General features: G+C 41.5%; 1 protein-coding gene across 5 annotated transcripts in view; it reads right to left on the bottom strand.

The window, feature by feature from the left end:
* The window catches only part of DCLK2 (doublecortin like kinase 2), a 148,863-nt gene extending 128,466 nt beyond the window's left edge, over positions 1–20,397 (bottom strand). For 2 of the 5 annotated variants that reach the window (XM_069492927.1, XM_069492929.1), the window contains exon 1: positions 19,362–20,397. In XM_069492927.1, coding sequence (XP_069349028.1) covers positions 19,362–19,782 — 421 coding nt within the window. In that variant the 5' untranslated portion in view covers positions 19,783–20,397. The remainder of the gene's footprint in view (positions 1–19,361) is intronic. The other 3 variants (XM_069492928.1, XM_069492926.1, XM_069492930.1) reach the window with 2 other exon arrangements.
* Positions 20,398–21,040: the final 643 nt, after the last annotated feature.

Genomic DNA, 21,040 nt, shown 5'->3' with positions numbered 1-21,040 from the left:
AACTGATATGACTTACACAGCTAGACATCAATGTTATTACAAGCTGGTCTGGTACTCAGAGTTAGGCCATTTTGTTCTCCTGTTGGACATAATCTCACAGACTATTTCCAAAAAAGTCACTCTGAGGCTTTGTTATGATAAAGTGAGATAAAAACAAGGTCACTGTGCAACCCACGATACCAAATCTCCCTCTTGCACTAAATGAGTGACTGCTATTTCTTTGCCAATTACAGCTTTTCCCCCTCCTTCTCGTCTGTCCTCCCTATAAGATTTATAGAGATACCCAATCACAGAATTGCCCTGCACTCTGACAGCACCCAGTACAGAGTGAGTCTCTGCTTTCTTAGATCCTCCTGAAAAATCATGCAACCAAAGCCCAAGGCCCTATGATAGGTTCTAACACCCTCTTACTAAGACACCTGATGGTATCCTATAATGTGTGTTCTTCCTCACTGCAATGAGTAAAAAACCCAACTTGTTCAACTATATGTATGTTCCCGGTGGTCTCTGACTGAGGAGAAGTGAGAAACATATATTAATATACATATTCATTCTCCCTCCCCCGCCTTCTCTCTTTCCAGTTCTCTGACCATAAGAGATTGGGGAGAAATCATTTGGCAAATTCTGATCACATGAATACTATCTACAAGGAGGGTTTTGCTTTCTATATAGAAAGAGGATGAATCGAGTGTAAGGTGGTTATATAACTTAACTGTCATACATCTGTCCAGATAACCTATGGATATCTCACGTGCTACTTGTCTAAAACTACCTTCCCTCTCCATCTCTGCCACCCTGACCTCAAACTCTCCTCTTCCTAAATTGCCCAACTTATTGAATGAAAATCATCACCTATACCGTCACCTAAGCAAAACCAATACTCCTGTTTCTCTGCCCCGTTTCCCCACATTTGACAGAATTGGCAAAAAAACTGTTGATTTTGGTCTCAACAGCTCTGGAAACCAACTCCTTCTACTCTGCCTTCCCTCGTTTCTCCGGGGAACAGAGTATCCAAACTCCCTGTATCTGGCCTTCACCCCCTCATCTTCCACAGAGCTGTCACAGCAAGCTTTTTAAAATGTAGATTTGATATCTTTTGCCTCTTCACTGCCCTTAGAATAAAAGCCAAACTCCTCACATATCACACTTCCAGCCTCATCTCTCACCACTTTCCCACAGGTTCCTAAATTAGTGTTATATCAGTGCATTTGCAATCTCCTTCCAAACTTCTCATACCCGCTTATTCTCATTCCTTCTTCTATGTCTAAAATAACCTTCCCCTTCCTCCCCTTCCTCCTTCCCTGCCTCTTTTTCACTGACCCATCAAGATTAAGGGCCCTAGCAAGCAAGAGGAACTTTCATACACTGAAAGGATCTTAAATCAGTCCAGTCACTTAGGAAAAACAGGTTGGCATTATCTAGTACTAAGTTAACAGCATAGATATGTCATGGTCCAGAAATCACTCCAGAAAAACTTCCTGGAGAAACTCATTCACATAGGCTATATATATATATATATATATATAAATATATATATATATATATATATATATAAATATATATACACACGTATGTTCATAGAAGTATTGCTCAATAACCAAAGATGAGAATCAATCCACATGTCCAACAGGAGAATGGACACAAAGATTGTGGTATGGTCATATAACAAACCACTGTACAGAAATAAAAATGAACAACTGAGACCTATGTGCAACAACTTGGATGAATTTTATAAATACTGGTGAGCAAAAGATAACAAAAGAACACATGCTTGCAGGATTCCTTTTTTTTTTTTTTTTTTTTCCCCTTCCTGAGACAGGGTTGTGCTCTGTTGCCAAGACTACAGTGCAAACTCCTGGGCTCAAGCGATCCTCCTGCCTCAGCCTCCCAAGTAGTTAGGACTACAGGCACATGCCACCATCCCTGTTTAAATTTTTTTTTTTTTTTTTTTTTTAAGACAGGGTCTATGTTGCCGAGGCTCTTCTTGAACTACCGGCCTCAAGCAATCCTCCTGCCTCGATCTCCCAAAGCGCTGGGGTTACAGGCATGAGTCACTGTGCCTAGCCTATATTTCTTGACATGGCTAGTAGTCACAAAGGTGCTCACTTCATAATAGTTTGTTGGTCTGTGCATCTAGGTTTTATATACTTTCTGTAGCTATATTATTAGTTATTAAAAAATAAAAATTTAAAAATCTTATCACTCAAGTGCTCTTTTTGTACTCTAAGCTTCCAAAACATTAATTTCTCATAATCATTTATTCTTTATCTGTCCCTTCCATGGTTCTTTATTTTTATTTTATTTATTTATTTATTTATTTTTTTTGAAACAGAGTCTCACTCTGTTGCCCGGGCTAGAGTGCCGTGGTGTCAGCCTAGCTCACATCAACCTCAAACTCCTGGGCTCAAGCAATCCTACTGCCTCAGCCTCCCGAGTAGCTGGGACTACAGGCATGCGCCACCATGCCCAGCTAATTTTTTCTATATATTTTTAGTTGTCCAGCTAATTTATTTCTATTTTTAGTAGAGATGGGGGTCTCGCTCTTGCTCAGGCTGGTCTCAAACTCCTGAGCTCAAGCAATCCACCTGCCTCGGCCTCCCAGAATGCTAGGATTACAGGCGTGAGCCACCACGCCTGGCCACTTCCATGGTTCTTAATGGAGAATTTCTTTAAAAGTCAGATGATTCTGCTGCAAAAGTACAGATGCCCAAGCCTCACCTTAGTTCAACTGAAACAGAATCACTGGAAAGTCGGTGGGACTTGAACACGCTGGTAAGGTTTTTTAATTCCACAAGTGACTCTGACAACAGTCCCTGGTCACAAACCACTGAATAAACTGCAAGCTCAAAAAAAAAAAAAAAAAAAAAAAAAACCCACCAAAAACCTGATCAGATCTTCTTCATACTATACCTTCATCTAGCGCAATACCCAGTGCTCAATAGGCATTTAAAATATTTTTGTCAAAGTAACAAAGAAAATGCGTATTTCCAAAACAAACTTAGACATTTCATGGTTTGGATTTGCACTGCTGTTTATATAAAATGACCCTGGAGGGTTAAGGTCAGGTTCCTGAAGGCCCCTCTGCATGGTCTGAGACACCTAGGTCATGCCAATCCATCAAAAGTCAACTGAAGGCCAGGTGCAGTAGCTCACGCCTGTGATCCTAGTGCTTTGGAAGGCCAAAGCAGGAGGATGGCTTGAAGCCAGGAGTTCAAGACTGGCCTGGGCAACATAGTGAGAGATCCTGTCTCTACCAAAACATATTTTAAATTAAAATTAACCATGGTGGTGCATGCCTGCAGTCCCAGCTACTTGGGAGACTGAAGCAGGAAGATCACTTGAGCTCAGGAGTTTGAGGTTATAGTGAGCGATCCTCCTGCCTCAGCCTCCCAAAGCACTATGATTACAGGAGTGAACCACCCTGCCCAACTTATACTAATTACTGTATTTTTGTAATAGGTTTTGAAATCAGAAAGTATGCCTCTAACTTTGTTTTTCTTAAGACTGATTTGGCTATTTGGGATCATTTGTGGCTCCATATGATTTTTGGATTTTTTTCTAATTCTGTAAAAAAATGCCATTGGGATCTTGCTAGGGATTGCATTAAATTTGTTAAAATTCACATATTATGTAAAGTAATTTACAATATTAAGTCTTCTAATTCATGAACATAGGATGTCTACCCATTTGTGTCTTCAATTTCTTTCATCAATGTCATAGTTTTCAATGTACAACTTTTACACCTCCTTGGTTAACTTTATTTCTAAGTAGGTTATTAAGTATGAAATGTCCAATTTCCTTAAGTACTAAGTTTGACAGTTGATATCTCTGACATTTCACTCTGACACTGCTTATTTTTATTGTGAAGGTACATCCTCAGTCTTTCAAATGCAGAGTTTGGCTTTTGATTATCTTTAAAATATTTTTAAGAGCAATTTTTGTGAAACCATGGACAAGTCAAAAATTCATGTTATTGTCAAATATGAGTTTCATCATGGAACCAATTCTGCGCAGACAGCTGGAAGTATCAACGAAGTATTTGGGAAGGATGTGGCTAATGAACACACAGTAGTACATCAATAGTTCGAGAAGTTCGTTCTGGTGATTTCAATCTTGAAAATGAGCCATGTGGGTGACCTGAGACCAAGGTGATAATGATGAGCTGAAAGCTGTAGTGGAAGTGAATCCATCTCAACCTACATGTGAATTAGCAGTAAGGTTTGATGTTACTATTCCAACAACATTGGACCATTTGAAACAAACAGGCAGGGTAAAGAAGCTGGATAAATGGGTTCCACAGGAATTAAACAAGCATCAAAAGAGAAATCATCTTGAAGCTTGCCTTTCTTTGTTGTCACGACATAAAGGTGAACTGTTTCTACACTGTACTGTTATGTGTGATGAAAAATGGATTCTTTCTGACAATCACTAGCATTTGCCACAGTGGTTGGATAAAGATGAACTGCTGAAACACAGCCCAAAACTGAATATTCATCAAAAAAACCTAATGGTGTGTGTCTGGTGGTCCAATGCTGGTATTATCCACTACAGCTTCATGAAACCCAGTCAATCTGTTACAGAGGATGTCTAACCAATGGGACCAAATGATGGTGATATTTGTGATTAAGCAGTCAAGAACTGGTCAACAGAGACAGGCCAATCCTCTTGCAAGAGGATGCTCAACCACATGTCGCACAAACAATGCTGCTCAAACTACAGAGGCTGGACTTGGAAACTCTCTGTCATCCACTGTATTCACCAGACCTTGCACCAACTGACTACCACTTCTTCCAGGCTTTGGACCACTTCTTGCAAGGAAAAATATTCAGTTCTCAACAATTCTCAGCAGTTCTTTGCTGCTGGCATAAACAAGCTATGTTAAGATGGCAAAAAACTGTCGATAGTTTAGTCGCATATTTTGATTGATTGTACTGCTTCTTGTTTGAGATATAATAAACTAAACTTTTGATTTGAAATTGGACATTTCATATTTAGTGACCTATAATATTTTATTTTTTAATGCTATCATACATGATATTGTTAATTTCCTTTTTGGAGGGTTCATTAGTGTATAAAAGCACAACTGATTTTTATATGTTGATTTTGTATCCTATAAATACAAGTAAACCTATAACAAACAAGTTTTACTGAATTTGTTTATTAGTTCTAACAATTTTTTTGTGGAGTCTTTAGGCTTTTCTACATATAAGATTATGTTATGCAAACAGATAATTTTACTTCTTCCTTTCTGATTTGGATGCCTTTTATTTCTTTTTCTTGTCTAATTGCTCTTGCGAGGACTTTCAATACCATGTTGAATAGAAGCGGCCAGAGTGAGCATCTTCACCTTGTTCCTTGTTAAATTTTGTCAAACACTTTTTCTGCATTCTGCATCTATTGAGAAGATCATCTGATTTTTATCCTCTAAAATTCAAAATATATAACAGTAAAAAACAAAAAAAACCACCAATTAAATAATGAGCAAAGAATCTGAATGGACATTTTTCCAGTAAGATATACAAATGGTAATGGTCAACAGGTATATGAAGAGATGCTCAACTTCACTAATCACAAAAATGCAAATCAAAGCAACAATGAGATATAACTTCATTCCTGTTAGCATGACTACTATCAAAAAATAAGTAGTGTTGGAAAGGATGTAGAGAAATTGGAACCCTAGGTACACTGTTGGTGGGAATGTAAAATGGTGTGGCTGCTGTGGAAAACAGTGTAACGGTTTCTCAGCAAATTACAAATAAAACTACCGTACGATCCAGCAATTCTACTTCTAGGTGCATATACAAAGGAATTGATATCAATATCTTGAAGTCTTGAAGACATATCTGCCCTCCCATGTTCATTACAGCATTATTCACAATAGCCAGGAGAAAGAAACCACCTGAATGTCTAGCAATGGATGAATGGATAAAGATAATGTGGTATAGACATACAATGAAATACTATTCAGTCTTTAAAAATAAAGGAAACTCTGCTATATGCAAGAACATGAGTGAACCTAGCGGATATTATGCTAAAAGAAATAAGCTAGTCACAGAAGGACAAATGTTGCATGCTTCCACTTATATCTAAAATAGTCCACCTCACAGAAACAACTGAATGGTGGTTTCCAGGGGCTAAGAGGGAAAAGGAAACGGGGAGCTGCTGTTCAATGGGTACAAAGCTTCAGTTATGAAGATGAGTAAGTTCTAAAGATCTGTGTAACATTGTGCCTATACTTAATAACATTGTATTACATACTTTGAGAGGGTAGCTCTCATGTTAATTGTTCCTACTCCCCTCCCTACCCCCCCCCACACACACACGCACACAAGAAACACATTACGGGTAAAAATGAAAAAGAGCTACATGCTTTCTTATGTAGTTGGAAATTTTAACAACAGTTTTAGCCTACTTTTCTATCAGTTATTATATAAAGTCTCTCATCTACCTCTGTTAAAGAATGTACATTGCTTAACACTACTAACTAGTTTGTAACTACAAACTATCATGACATTTGTAGCAGAAATTCAGTTATATAAAATTTAGACATTGCAACTATGGAGTGGAAGCAAGCACTGAACTTTATGATGAAAAGGAAAACTTGTTTCAAAGCCTGAAGTGCAAGGACTCTTCAAACTTAAAGAGAGACCCTCATACACTTAAATACGGCAATGTAGAAAAAGACAAAGAGGAAAAGAAAACATGGGCAGACACTTTAGGTCCAATATTGGCAAAAATCTTAGGAATCTAAATTTTTTCCTAACTTCCAAAACTAAGAAAAGAAATTACTTCCAAAAGAATGTAACCAAGGAAATATATTCAAATATGTTCACATCTACAAGATAGCTCAACGTCCTTTGTCAAGTGAAACATTTATGAGATATTGGGTAGGTTATAAATTTGATGTGCAAATCTTCATTTTAAGTATATCACAGATGAGTTCCCACACCCAGCCAGTTAAGAAAAATACAGGGTGAGGAAAAGTAAAACTGATTTACTATGCTGTTGTGGCAAACAACTTAATTATGTTTCCTGGCCAAACTGCACAGAATTTAAACTTATGGGAACTAGTAGAGTAACACAAAAACGCACTGCTCTTCCTGAATGCTATTCTCACTCTATACTCATTTATTTTCTCTATGGACTATTGCTGACATATTTGCAAAATGAATATACCAGCCCTTCCTGCAGAGCAGGGCCAGGGACACAAAATGAGATCTTTCACCTCTAAGACCAATGCTCTTTCAATACATGTGAAGGCAAGTAACTGAATCAAGTCATGGCCTACAGTCACATCCATGTGACTTTGATACTTTCCCCCAAGAAAGGGGTACAAAAGTTACTGTGAACATTTGATTATCTATAAAGAAAGAGGTATGTCCACAAATCCATGTTTTAGCATTGAAATTTGGGAGGCGTTTAACTTAAAACCAAAGAAATTAGCTAAAAGTAAAAACAAAAATCCTACCTACTAGCGAAAAAGCTTTATACCTTACCCACTGAAAAAGAAACTGTATCTTATCTCCTGGTAGGATGGAACCTACAGATCAGATCCATGATCTGTTTTTCCTCCTCACACATGGGCCAAGCATATTCTACAATCTACAACAGTTCACTATGGGAATTTTAATTTTTTATTTTGATGATAAAACTTAAAATGTTAATATCATCCTATTCTGGAACGTCTGAATGACTACTTCTGAGTTAAATATAGTACCCATCGATAAAGGGCTCATAACCAGAATCTACAAAGAACTCAAGCAAATCAGCATGCAAAAAAAAAAAAAAATCAAACACCACCATTAAAAAGCGGGCAAAAGACATGAAAAGAGGTTTTTCAAAAGAAGACAGACAAATGGCCAATAAACATATGAAAAAATGCTCAAGGTCACTAATCATCAGTGAAATGTAAATTAAAACCACAATGAGATATCACCTTAATCCTGTTATAATGGTTTTTATTAAAAAGTACAAATAATAGATGCTGGCATGGATGCAGAAAGACATGCTTATACACTGTTGGTGGGACTGCAAATTAGTACAACCTCTAACGAAAACAGTATGGACATTCTCAAAGAACTAAATGTAGACCTACCATTCGATCCAGCAATCCCACTATTTACCCAAACGAAAATAACTCATTTTATCAAAAAGACACCTGTACTCGAATGTTTACTGCAGCACAATTCACAATTGCAAAGATGTGAAATCAACCCAAATGACCATCAATACATGAGTGGATTCACAAACTGTGGTATATATATATCATGGAATACTACTCAGCTATGAAGGAGGATGCCTTTTGCAAAAATATGGATGTAACCGGAGACCATCATCCTAAGTATCTAAAGAATGGAAAAGCACACACCACATGCACTCACTATTAAATTGGAACCAACTGATGAGCCCACATATGCGTAGAGGGAGGTATAACTCAACAGAAATCAGAGGAGGGGATGGGTGAGAAGGGGATGGGTGAAAACCTACCTAATGGGTACAGTGAACACTATCTGGGTGACAGACACACTTATAACCCTGATTCAAGCATTACAAAAGCAAGCCTTGTAACCAAAAATATTTGTACCCCCATAATACTTTGAAGTAAAAAATATATATGTAGTACCCATAGTCCCAACGCTTTTGGCATTAACTGGTGTAACTACGTCAGGAGTTAATGAAGAAAAAGAGAAGTGGACTTAATATATGTAAAAGACACGTTCACATCAAGTTAAGGCCAGAGGAAAGAATTTTACTCTGCAGGAATAAAGGTTCATTAACAGTACAAAACAGATTCATTAGATGGCATTCTGAAATACAGCACAACTAACTTAGCATTCAGTATCATGGTCACACTGGCAACACCAATTTAGTTTGAGTAAACAGTATCTAGCTTTACATTTTTACTGGTTATGCAGTTCAGTTCTGTTGATATTTACATCGTCAATTTGGGTTGTATCACTATGTAACACCTATGTGCGTAAGTACATCTACTTTTATATTATAAACATTTAAGTGACAATGTAATCAATGTAATTAAAGCAATACTGGGCTTATGCAATTTGGATATTGGATTTTTATATTTTTTAATTTTTAAGTGGTCCAAACATTGCTAAAGTTTGAGAAACGATGCAATCTTAAGGATACGGAGAGAGAGACCTTCAAATTGAAATGTGACCACTTAATAATATTTGCAAATAAATTGAGGCACAATGCACATAGAGTCTGTCCTTCAACAGCTTCCTTGTCTAAACAGAGGTAAAACTTTCCTCAACAGAGTTTACCCAATTCCTGGAGACCTTTGCTTTAACACCTTCCTCCTTTGTCCCTTAACCTCTTAATCCTTCCTCCATCATCCCTTAATCTTGCTGTGAGTCTAACAGGAAAATTTAGCCCCCAGTTTTAAGCAAGTGATTAATAATGATGGTAGTGCAAAAAGATTCTGTGCAAGTGATGAGGAATTCAGAAAACATGTTTGTCCAAAACAGAAGTGACGATGTTTAGGGTCTTAGAGGGAAGGGAAAGTACAGCTTGAGTATCCCTTAGCCAAAATGCTTGGGACCAGAAGTGTTTTGGATTTCAGATTTTGGAATACTTGCATTACCTGATGGGTATCATGCAGAACTTTTTGACATTTTCAACAATATCTTTATACTACCAAGAACAGAATTAGCAAAAATACAGTGAGTAATGCACACAGGTCTTGACCGAATGGAGAGCATCGTGAAGAACCTTCAGCTGGCATGTCCGGCCTGCACAAATACCATTTAATTATGCCGGTGGACATCCTTGCATGTGGTATACATCTCAGCTGAAGGGGGCTGGGAGAGTCTTTTTCCCCCTGAGGGATGCTGAATACATATAGTTTTTATTTATTCATTTATTTATTTATTTTAAGAGACAGGATCTTACTCTGTTGCCCAGGCTGGAGTGCGGTGGCCCAATTATAAGCTCATTGTAACCTCAAATTCCTGGGCTCAGATGCTAAATTTTAAACTGTGTGTTGTGGACCTGCATTTTGACTGTGACCTGTCACATGAGGTCAGGTGTGGAATTTTCCACTTGTGGTACTCAAAAAATTTTGGATTTTGGAGCATTTCAGATTTTGGATTTTCAGATTAGGGATGCTCAACCTGTAGTAGAGGAAAGCATGACCACTGTCTCAAAACATATGAAGGGCTGTCATATGGAAGTAGGATGAGCCTTGTGTAATTCCAAACAGTGGCTCTAGAATTAGAAGGAAGTAGTTACAAGACGCAGATTTTGCTATAAGATGCTGAGGACCACTACCATTTATCAAGCAGCCATTGCATGCTAGGACTTCGCTAAGTCTTTAAATACATCATAAGATTTATGTGGAATCTTCCAGCTACTGGCCTTGATCACTAAACTAATAAAAGTATACAGCAGGCTATTTCTCAAGTTCTTTCTCCCACACCAGCTTAATGAACATGAGCATAACTAATAATTTCTATAACCTTTTTCTTTCGATTCTTCAGCAAATGAAACAAAAATACTGCTCAGTAAAGAGATCAAGATAATGAGCAAGGTATTAGGGAAGAGAACATTAATCACTGCCTTTGAGAAATAATTACATTGTTATTATTTAAAAATTAATCTGAAGTTTGTGAAATATACGCAGTGAAGGAAGAGATAAATGAAAATATCTTAGAACACCTATTATGATAAATTTTGGTTGCAAGCGATTATAATTTAACAAACAAATATAAGGTAATATAATAGGTCGTAATTATAGGTTATTTTGGGCACTATGTTTCAGATGTTAGTAAATGTTATAACGTAATCAAAAGTATCAAATACTTTAGTTTCTCTCCCCAAACTAATATTTTCCCATTCCTTAACCCCAGGGCCACAGACCAGCACTGGGAATTGGGCTGCACAGAAGGAGGTGGGTGAGTGAAGCTTCATCTCTATTTACAGCTGCTCTCCATCACTCGCATCACTGCCTGAGCTCTGTCTCCTGTCAGATCAGCCCTGGCATTAGATTCTCATAGAAGCAAGAACCCTACTATAAATTGCCCATGTGAGGATCTAGGTAGAATGTTCTTTTTGAGAATCTAATGCCTGGTAATCTGAGGTGGAGCTGAGGTAGTGATGTGAGCCCAGGGGAGCAGCTACAAAATACAGATTATCATTAGCAGAGAAATCTGACTGCACAATAAATATAATGCACTTGAATCAGCCCGAAACCATGCCCCCTACTCCCCTCACCCCCAATCCATGGGAAAATTGTCTTCCATGAAACCAGTCCCTTGTGCCAAAAAGGTTGGGGACCACTGCTTTAGTCTACAAGGCAAAAGTGGCTTGTGACAAATTACAACATAAGGGATGTTCCGCTTTAGGCTATAGAAAACATGGCCTACCAAATCCTACCATGGATTAGGATAGAATTATAGTATGGTTTAAGGAATAAAAGAGTATTCATCTAAATTCTAGCCTTAAAAATGTTTCTGACTCATAGAATTAAAAACTTAACAGATTGTGTTAAAACTAAATATGAAAAAAATTGCTAAAAACAATGCTTAAAATAAGAATAAATGCTGAAGATGAACAAACCTAAGCCTTAGCTATGGCAGAGAACTCAAAGCAGACACTGAAAATATTAGGCGGCTTAGAATAATTTTATGACTTAAAGACATACACAAAAAATAAAGGTACAAGAATTTGGCCATGATAGCTGTCCAAGGAGAAAATTCAAGTCAGGTATCTCAGGCACTAGTGAAATTGATAAATGGTTAACACATAAATACACTGAATCATTTTTCTTGAAGAAAAACTTATTTAAAAACTGAAATATGAAGAGGCAAGGAACATTTGCCTTTCACATGAATTTATTCTACCTCTGCAAATCTGGCCAATTGTTCAGCTAGTTGTCTTAACTAAGAAAGATTTTGGGCTGGGCTCAGTGGCTCACGCCTGTAATCCTAGCACTTTGGGAGACTAAGGGAGGAGGATCACTTGAGTCCAGGGGTTTGAGACCAGCCTGAACAACATAGCAAGATCCCATCTCTACAAAAATATAGAAAAAACAGCTGGGCATGGTAGCAGCCACCTATAATCCCAGCTACTCAGGAGGCTGAGGCAGGAGGATCACTTGAGCCCAAGAGTTTGAGGCTGCAGTGAGCTGTGATGCTGCTGCTGCACTCTAGCCTGGGCAACAGAGCCGGAGCCAGTCTCAAAAAAAAAAAAAAAAAAAGAAAGATTTTTAAGAACACCTACATGCACCTATTCCCACCCATTGAAATATCTTTACATATGGCACAAAAGGAAGATTAATTCAACAAACATCGTATGTGAGAAGTATCTGTTGTATGGGATAAAGGGATAAACAAGATAACTGTCCCAGCCCCCAATGGGTTTGTAATTTTCCCTTTCATGGCACAGTCTTTGGAGAAGATCCTCTTACATGTTATAGAGATGTTGCAAGAACTCCATCTAAATCTGGGTGACTACATCTGATCACAATATCTGGCCAATTTTTAAAGACGGACATGAAGCCAGACAGAGCCAACATCATTTCTCTTTCTGGGAAGAAGTTCACCGAACTTTGGAGGTGAAAGTGGCCCTACTCCACTTGAGTTACCATAACAAAATATCAGAAACAGAGGCTTATAAACAATAGAAATTTATTTCTCATAGTTCCGGAAGCTAAAGATCAAGGTGCTGGCAGATTTGGTGTGTGGTAAGGGCCCACTTCCTGGTTCATAGATGGTGATTTCTCACTGCATCCTTACATGGTAGAAGTGACAAACAAGCTCTCTCGGACCTCTTTTATAAGGGCATTAATCCTATCCAGGAGGGCTCTGCCCTCATGATCTTGTCACCTCCTGCTATGGTTTGAATATGTCCCCAACTTTCATGAGTTGGAAATGTAATTGCCATTGTAATAGTATTAAGAAGTAGGGCCTTGGCCGGGCGCGGTGGCTCACGCCTGTAATCCTAGCACTCTGGGAGGCCGAGGTGGGTGGATCCTTTGAGCTCAAGAGTTCGAGACCAGCCTGAGCAAGAGCGAGACCCCATCTCTACTAAAAATGGAAAGAAATTATATGGACAGCTAAAAAAATATATATATATAGAAAAAATTAGCCGGGCATGGTGGCGCATGTCTGTAGTCCCAGCTACTCGGGAGGCTGAGACAGGAGGATCCTTTGAGCCCAGGAGTTTGAGGTTGCTGTGAGCTAGGCTGACGCCACGGCACTCACTCTAGCCTGGGCAACAGAGTGAGACTCTGTCTCAAAAAAAAAAAAAAAAAAAAAAAACGCCGGGCGCAGTGGCTCACGCCTGTAATCCCAGCACTCTGGGAGGCCGAGGCGGGTGGATCGCTCAAGGTCAGGAGTTCGAGACCAGCCTGAGCAAGAGTGAGACCCCGTCTCTACTAAAAATAGAAAGAAATTATCTGGCCAACTAAAATATATATAGAAAAAATTAGCCGGGCATGGTGGCGCATGCCTGTAGTCCCAGCTACTCGGGAGGCTGAGGCAGTAGGATCGCTTAAGCCCAGGAGTCTGAGGTTGCTGTGAGCTAGGCTGACGCCACGGCACTCACTCTAGGCCGGGCAACAAAGCGAGACTCTGTCTCAAAAAAAAAAAAGAAGTAGGGCCTTTAAGAGGTGATTAGATCACAAGGGCACCACCCTCATAAATGGATTAAGGCCATTTTGTGGGAGTGGGTCAGTTACAAAACAGGGGAGTTGGCCAGATTTCCTCTCTCTGTCTCCTGCGCTTGCTTTAGGAGATGGCTAAAACAAGGGACGATGCTCACCAAATGCTGGCCCCATGCTTTTGGACTTCTCAGCCTCCAAAACTGTAAGAAATAAATTTCTTTCAAGTTACCCAGTTTGTGGTATTCCATTATATCAACAGAAAATGGACTAAGACACCGCCCTAAAGCCCCATCAACAGAATAGACTCCACTTCCTCACAGGTTGTAGAAGGTAGCAGTTAGGAAAACAGAAGTCCAGGAGCCAGGGAGGAAGAGCTCACGTACCAGCCCCACCTCTTACCATCAGTGCAAGATGACAATTTCTTTACCCTCTCTGACCCTCAGCTTCCCCATCTGTAAAACGGGGAAGACAATGCAGCCATATTTCACAGTCTATTAACATGTAAAGTACCTCATACAGTGATTGCTACCAGATGCTAAACGTTTTACATGCAGTGCTAAGAAGAGAAGGATCTCTAACTCTTAGGGTAGTGGTTTACTTTACCAGTAGAAGAGACAAAAACAGAAGTAGTGGGAGCATGGGCGGGTGGGGATGAGGAAAAAAGACCTAGCCAGGTGGCACAGACCCTGCAGTAACACCTCTTGGCCCCACAGGCAATGAGGAAAGTTTGACGATCACTGCACTGCCCAAGGGAATCTAGTTTCTTTCATTTCATATCCCAGGACCATAAAATATCAATTTCCATAATTTAAAACCTCATGAAATACTGATCTTGTCTCATAACTTCCATAATACTGTGTCATACTCTAATCTCATAAATGCTCTCCCAAATCCTCTTTCTTCCCCCAACTTTCTAGAATTACTTATTCTTCAAATGAAAATTTCTCATTACCCCTGAAAGAGATGGTATTATGCAGCTGTATGATAGCACATCTGGTTTTCCGTGTTTTAAGGAAATGAGATGAAGAGGACAATCAGATTTATAGATGTATAGAAGAAGGTATTATAGAGGAGTCATTCCCTCCACAATGGTGAGTCAGCACAGAATTTCCTCAACTATTTAATCTTTATCTAAAATGTAATTCAATTTCTCAAAATGTATATTTTCACAAATATCTAGAAACAACCCCATTCAAGCTTAATTCATACAAAACTTCCCTTGACAATCAAAGGACTTAGAGGTAAAATAATTTTCTGGATCATTTAATCAATGAATTTATGGTTATGTCTAAGATCCTGACCTCAAGCTGCTCTCAATCTAGTGCGAAACACAGACCCAACATACCTCTAGACTATAAAGCTAAGGGTTATAACAGAGGTAAAGAAAAATGCTGTGAGTAAGCGGAGGAAAGAATTATACACTTGACCTCAGGCCTTTGCTCCAGCGTCTCTTCCTCTGGGAAGTCCTCCCCCTAACCCCAGCCAATAGGCCCTCCTGGCTCCATCCATCTCATTACCATTCCATTGACAGCACTTTAGCTGAAACCATCCTGTGTGTGTGCATGTTCACAGTCTCTCCCAGTGGAAGGTGCACTCCTTGAGGGAAGAGACTGTACCCCAGCATGTGGCACAATGTCTAGTACACTATGTGCCCTCACTTAACTGTTTGAGACCAACTGCCCTGAGGTCTAGGAAGAGACTTCACAGAAAGCCAATATTTGAAGCAGACCTTAAAGAATCTAGGAGTCTGGCAGATAAAGAAGGCTTTGCAGATTTAAAATTCAACATTAAACTGCCATGTCCAATCATCACATATACCTTTAACAAATACTACTTTTGACTTCTCTGTGCAAATATCTTATAATTCATGGGTTTAAGTTTCTTTCCTCCTCACTATAACAAGTTCCAAAAGTTTAGTTTCTATTACTGCTATTAAAAAATCTTTCAGGAGGAAAAAAAAAAAAGGTATAATCTAGGTTCTTATGGAAATTCATTTTTACTTCAAAATCTCTCTCAGAAACTGTACATTGGTTTCTTTAAGACCTTCAAAGAGACTGACCTAACCAAACAAATGCAGTAAATGAGGTTTGGTACGGGAACCTCAGAAACTTCAGGAGCTTGATTTCTTTAGAATCTTATTTTTCTTCAATGTTCAAGTTTACTTAACGAAGGAAAGAAAGTGTTACTTATCAAAAGAATCCAACTTCTCTCACATGCCAAAAATTTAGTCAGCTTAGTGTTTACGAAGGGGCAAAAGACAGAAGTAATAGAAAATGACATTTTATTTTGCAATGAGAGAGGCAGAGACAGGTAGCTGTTAATTTCTTGACACTTCAGAGCCATACACCCCATTTCTTGCTTGGTAGGGAGACATCTGCAGCCTCCTCCACTTTCTGGGAGAAAGGGTCTGGCTAGGGAAAGGCAGCCCAGGCCATCATATACACTCCATGAATAACCACTCAGGTAGGGGAAGGCCACATACTGTTAGAGCAGAGGGGACCTAACTTAGGTCATCTGCCAACTTCTCATTCTACAGAAAAGGACATGGAGGCCACAGAACGGAGGTGAAATTTTTCTCAAATCCACAGTTAGCAGAACCCAGGAATCCCGACTTGGTCAGGCATTGTTTCCACCATCCTTGGTTATATTTCTTCAGGACATCAAAGTTTTACAAATATAGCCAGAATGTTCAGAAGGAGAGAAGACTCATGGAACAGAGCTAAGACTAGGAAGTCTGACTCAGCCCTGAATAAGACAGCGTAAGCACCAGTCATCTGGACATCCTCAGTTGGCCATTAAAGACACTCAGAGCACAGCAGGCTCCTGGCTTCAGACAGCTCAACCGGATTTTCCCAGTATTGATTGTTATGAGTCACAGTCCTCCTACAAGAGGAGGTCCCCATCCAGTTTTAAAAAATGAACTGGATTATAGGAATGCACAACATCAACTCAATGAATTTAACCCAACAAAGGTGGGTAAATAGATAAATTTAAGGTGCCTATTGAGAGAAAGTCAAAGGTAGAAGGAAAAAATCTGGGCCATGCAAATATATGTCTTTTGTCATTCGAGTTCAGTGCAATTGGGGGTGGGAATGAATGTTTGTGCCCTGCTGTCATCAATTTCTATTCTGCACTGAAGACATTTTAGAAAAAAAATCACTATCTCCTAAACTACAAGTTTCATGGGATGGGAGAGGCAGAAAAGAATTGAATGTAAAGTTGTAAAATACTGCCTAGGAGAATCCGTATTAAAAATGATCAACTAAAATGAAATAAAGCTGTCAATTTTGACAAGCAGTCCTTTGGTTGACAACATGAGCAGTACTATATACCTATTTTTACTGAAGAAATAACTTCACAAATGGCTGATTAGTTCTTCAACATGATAAATCTGAACATTTGAGCAAAATTTTAACTAAAAATTGGAACTATTTACATTCTGGAATGATTGATAGTAAGCATTGGTGATTATTTCTTTTCTTAAAAAAATGCGTTACTATTGGGTATCCCACTCATTTTGTGGCAAATTCAAGAATTAGACAAAGACCCCATTGTCAGAAAGAATTCCATATGACAAAAAAGACCCCAAGTTCTTCTTTTGAAGTAATTTTACTATATGAAAAACTTCTTCAAACAAGTGATCAAGGCCAGAAAAACATTCTCTGCATAAATATTTGTTATATTATTTACCATACTGTGGCATAATTTGGACTCTACATATAGTATTTTTCCCAAATTCCCAACCACCAAAAATCAGTGAATGAATGATTTGAAGGAAATTTGTCAACCCTCCCTTAGTAGTTGAAACTACAGTTTGAAAATTAGACTCAGTGGACCATACATCCCCTGGGCAGGAACAGACTCAATGTATAATGTGTTCTCATTAATGGACGTGCACAATGGTCATCTTAATCGCCTTTCCTATAATATTCATCTTTGAAGTACATTAATTTTATGTAGCAAATATATTGTTACAATTACTTCAGAAAAGGATATTAACATTCTTGACCTTTCAGAGATCACACCAAGGAACAGCATCTCAAGGGCACGTGAGTAACAAGTGCTTAAGCAATAGGCATTGCCTTGATCTTTCCACAGTGGCTGCTAATCTGACCTTGGGTCAGTCAAAAAATTGGCTGCTCTGTTTTGAAATATCTAGGCAAATGTGGCTTTTAAGTATTCAACATGATTAAGAAAAGTGATAAGGCCCTTTGAACACCACATCTTCTTTTTACTTATACTCCTCCAGACATCTTCACCTCCTTGAGAAGGCTTTAAAAGCAAAGCACACACAACTGACCAAGAAAATGTGCGAAGTCACATACACACACACACACACACACACACACAAACTGTAGAGACAACTTAATTTAGGCTGGGTCACCATCTTGCCGGGGCAGCGAAAACTTCTGATGACAATGACTAAATAGAGAAACTCAAGCACTTTGAGGACTTCTCAGTGTGGCTACCTTATTAGAGGTGTACTGTGGATGACAGAACACATGCTATAGCCACTGTAAGCAAGGCACATTGCTTAAGTTTCCTCATCTGTAAAATGGAGATAATGATTTCAGAATATAAGAGCATGTTAAGAAATAGAAAAAAAAAACCATTTGGCATGATGTTCAGTTTCCACTCCCTGCCAAGCCAATATTGCTATGACTACGTGGAAGGTGCCATTTGCATTAGGAAAGATGCAAAAGGGCTGACTGTACGTAAACACGCAGTCAGCACACACTTGGGTTCTGCGTGATCCTTCTGGGTGCTGTTTAGAACAAGAAACAGGCTCTTAACTACCAGTAATGTTTTTTCTGCCTGAAAGGAAAGAAGAGACAATACTGCAGGAATTCAAGGATGACCCAACATACAACCAAGCAGTTTGAGTAAGGTAGGATTGACACACAGAGATTACCAATTTATAATAAGCCTCGACTGCTGATTCCAATGGCTTCTATAATTCTAACTACTCTCATTAGGGGAGAAGGCAAGAGAGATTGACCTTGATTCACCTCATTTCCAACTAAATATGGAAAACCCTCCAGCACAGTGATTCTCAACCACAGTTGCACATTAGAATCACCTGAGGAGCTTTTACGACTACAAGCCACACCCCAAACCAATTTCATCAGACTATCTACAGGTGGGGGAGGCCAGGCACTCATATTTTAAAAAAAAAAAAAAAATCCAGTGTGATCCGAGACGCAGCCAAGGTTGGTTGAGATTTGCAGACTAGGATCACCCCCTTCACCTCACGTAACTTCTGCTGCAAGCCAGAAGGAAAGCCAACCTAGCGCATTTCACAACCACAGCTTCTGAGTAGAGCAGACACCATAGGATCCTGAACGCTGGAAGACCACGAGTGCCTGCACCTGGGTCCACGCAGAGGGGAGAACAGAGCTTATGAACTAGGGCTCCTCCGGGGAGAAGCCATTCATCTCAAACAGTTTGCGCTTCAACAAAAATAAGTTCAACAGTCTTCAGAGGTGCCACCAACAGCTAAATTTGCCTCTGACCATTAGGATTTTTTTTTTTCTTTAAGAGACAAATCTCTTGGCAAGGAAAGTCAGAATATTTGTAGGCGTGCGCCCCACACACACAGCCTACAGGGAAGGAAGCATGCAATTCCCGTGGCCGCCTGGAAAGCACCCCGCAGGCTCCCCACCGCGCGGGCCCGTGGCCAATGCACCTGCTGGCGCGCTCGGCCGCACCTGCCGCGCCATGCCCTGCCCTCCCCTCCTACCTTCCAGCAGCTCGTCCAGGCTGGTGACCTTCCGGCTGCCGTCGATGGTATAGATGGTGCGGACACCCTGGGGCAGGTTCACATTGTCCGACAGGGAGCGGGTGAGCTCTATGAGGAGAGCATCGAAGGACCGGAAGCGGTCGCTGGAGATGGCAAACACCAGGCCCTTGAAGTAGCGGTCCCCGTTCCGGTAGAAGCGCGCCTTCTTGGCCTTCTTCTCCGAGCTGAGGGCCTGCAGGGTCCGCGTGCGGTAGAAGCTGCAGTGGGCACTGTGCGCCGGGCTGGGGATGAGCCCGTTCCCCTTAGGGCCCGAGCTGCTACTGCCCCCAGAGGAGCTGGGGGCCCCTCTCCGCGACCCCGGCCGCGGCCTTTTGTCCCGTTCCTCAAAGTGTTCCAGCTCAATACTCCTGGTGCTGGCCATCACGGCTGCTCCAAGGGCTTCCCACAAAAAAAGCGTTCCAGGCAGGCTAGTGCCAGCGCGAGAACCCGTGCAGGGAGGTCTGACTGTGAGGGCCCTTAAAGCGCCGGGACACCTGGCTCTGGCATCCCGCCCTCTTCTCGCAGGTGGGGCCGATGAGCCGCGGAGGCGCCGGCCCGCCCGCGCCCGCAGCTAAAAGGGGCCGCAGCGGCGAGCTGCCCAGCGCATTGTCCGGCGCGGCTCGCTGCGAGCCTCCCGCCAGCCGGGGAGCCCCACGCCCCCCCAAGCGCCTCCTCCACCGGCCACGCCTCACAAGTCCCGCTCGGGAGCTCGCCGGGAGAGGCAAAGTTGGGCCGCCCGAGGCTTGCGCCGGGCCCGCGGGCACACACAAAGCTCAGGCGCCCGGTGTGGCTCACGTCCGCCCGGCGCTCCCGGGAGCGCCGAGGGGAAGGAAGGAAGAGGAGGGGGAGGGGCGGGGAGCGTGGGAGAAGCGCCGCGGGCCCGAGGGGGCGTCGCGCCCCGGCCCGCCCACGGCCCGCGCTGCAGCGCCGCCGCCTCGCTCGCGCCCAGGCCCTGCCCGCGGGGCAGCGTGCGCCGTTTCGGGCGGAGAGGGCCGTGCCCGGCCGCTTCCTCCCACAGAGCCCGGCCCTAGCTGGAAATAATGCGGCCCGCCTCCCACGCAGCCGGCCGGCCCAGCCCACGCGCGAGCAACCTCGCGCAGACCCGACTCCGCCGCCCGGCCGGGGGTCGAGGCTGGAGGGGGCTTCCTGCCCCCCAGGGATGCCAAAACCGCGGCGAGAGGGCGGTGGGAGGAGGAGGAGGGGGCGATGCGGCGCGAGCCGAGCGGCGCCTCCTGGGTCCTAGGCAGCCCCGCCGCTGACAGCTCCTACCCGGCGCCGCGCGCTAATGGGCGCAGCCGCAGCGCGCTCCTCCGCCTGGGAAACGCAAGCGCGCAGGGCAGAGAAACTACAAAGGAAGGAGATTCAAGGGCAGGCGGCACATCCCTTAGCCGCCCGCCCAGGGAGGAACCGAGGCCAAACTAGAACAGAAATCCAAAACACAGCATTGGGTTGGGGCACAGAATTTATTTTTGGAAAGCAGATTTGTTGCTTTATTGAAAAATCCTTTGAGAAAACAGGCTCCACAGTTTCCATTGCAGATTCGCTAATTTGGTACGTTGAGTAACTTTCAATAGAATGAATGATCTTCTGATCATTGGCTTTGAGGGATTTATTTAATGAACAAATGTTGATTGAGAGCA

Source organism: Eulemur rufifrons, chromosome 18 (genome assembly GCF_041146395.1).
Source record: "Eulemur rufifrons isolate Redbay chromosome 18, OSU_ERuf_1, whole genome shotgun sequence".
NCBI classification, from domain to species: Eukaryota; Metazoa; Chordata; class Mammalia; order Primates; family Lemuridae; genus Eulemur; species Eulemur rufifrons.
Note: the sequence above shows the minus strand (reverse complement) of the source record. Positions and strands in the feature narration are given on the sequence as shown.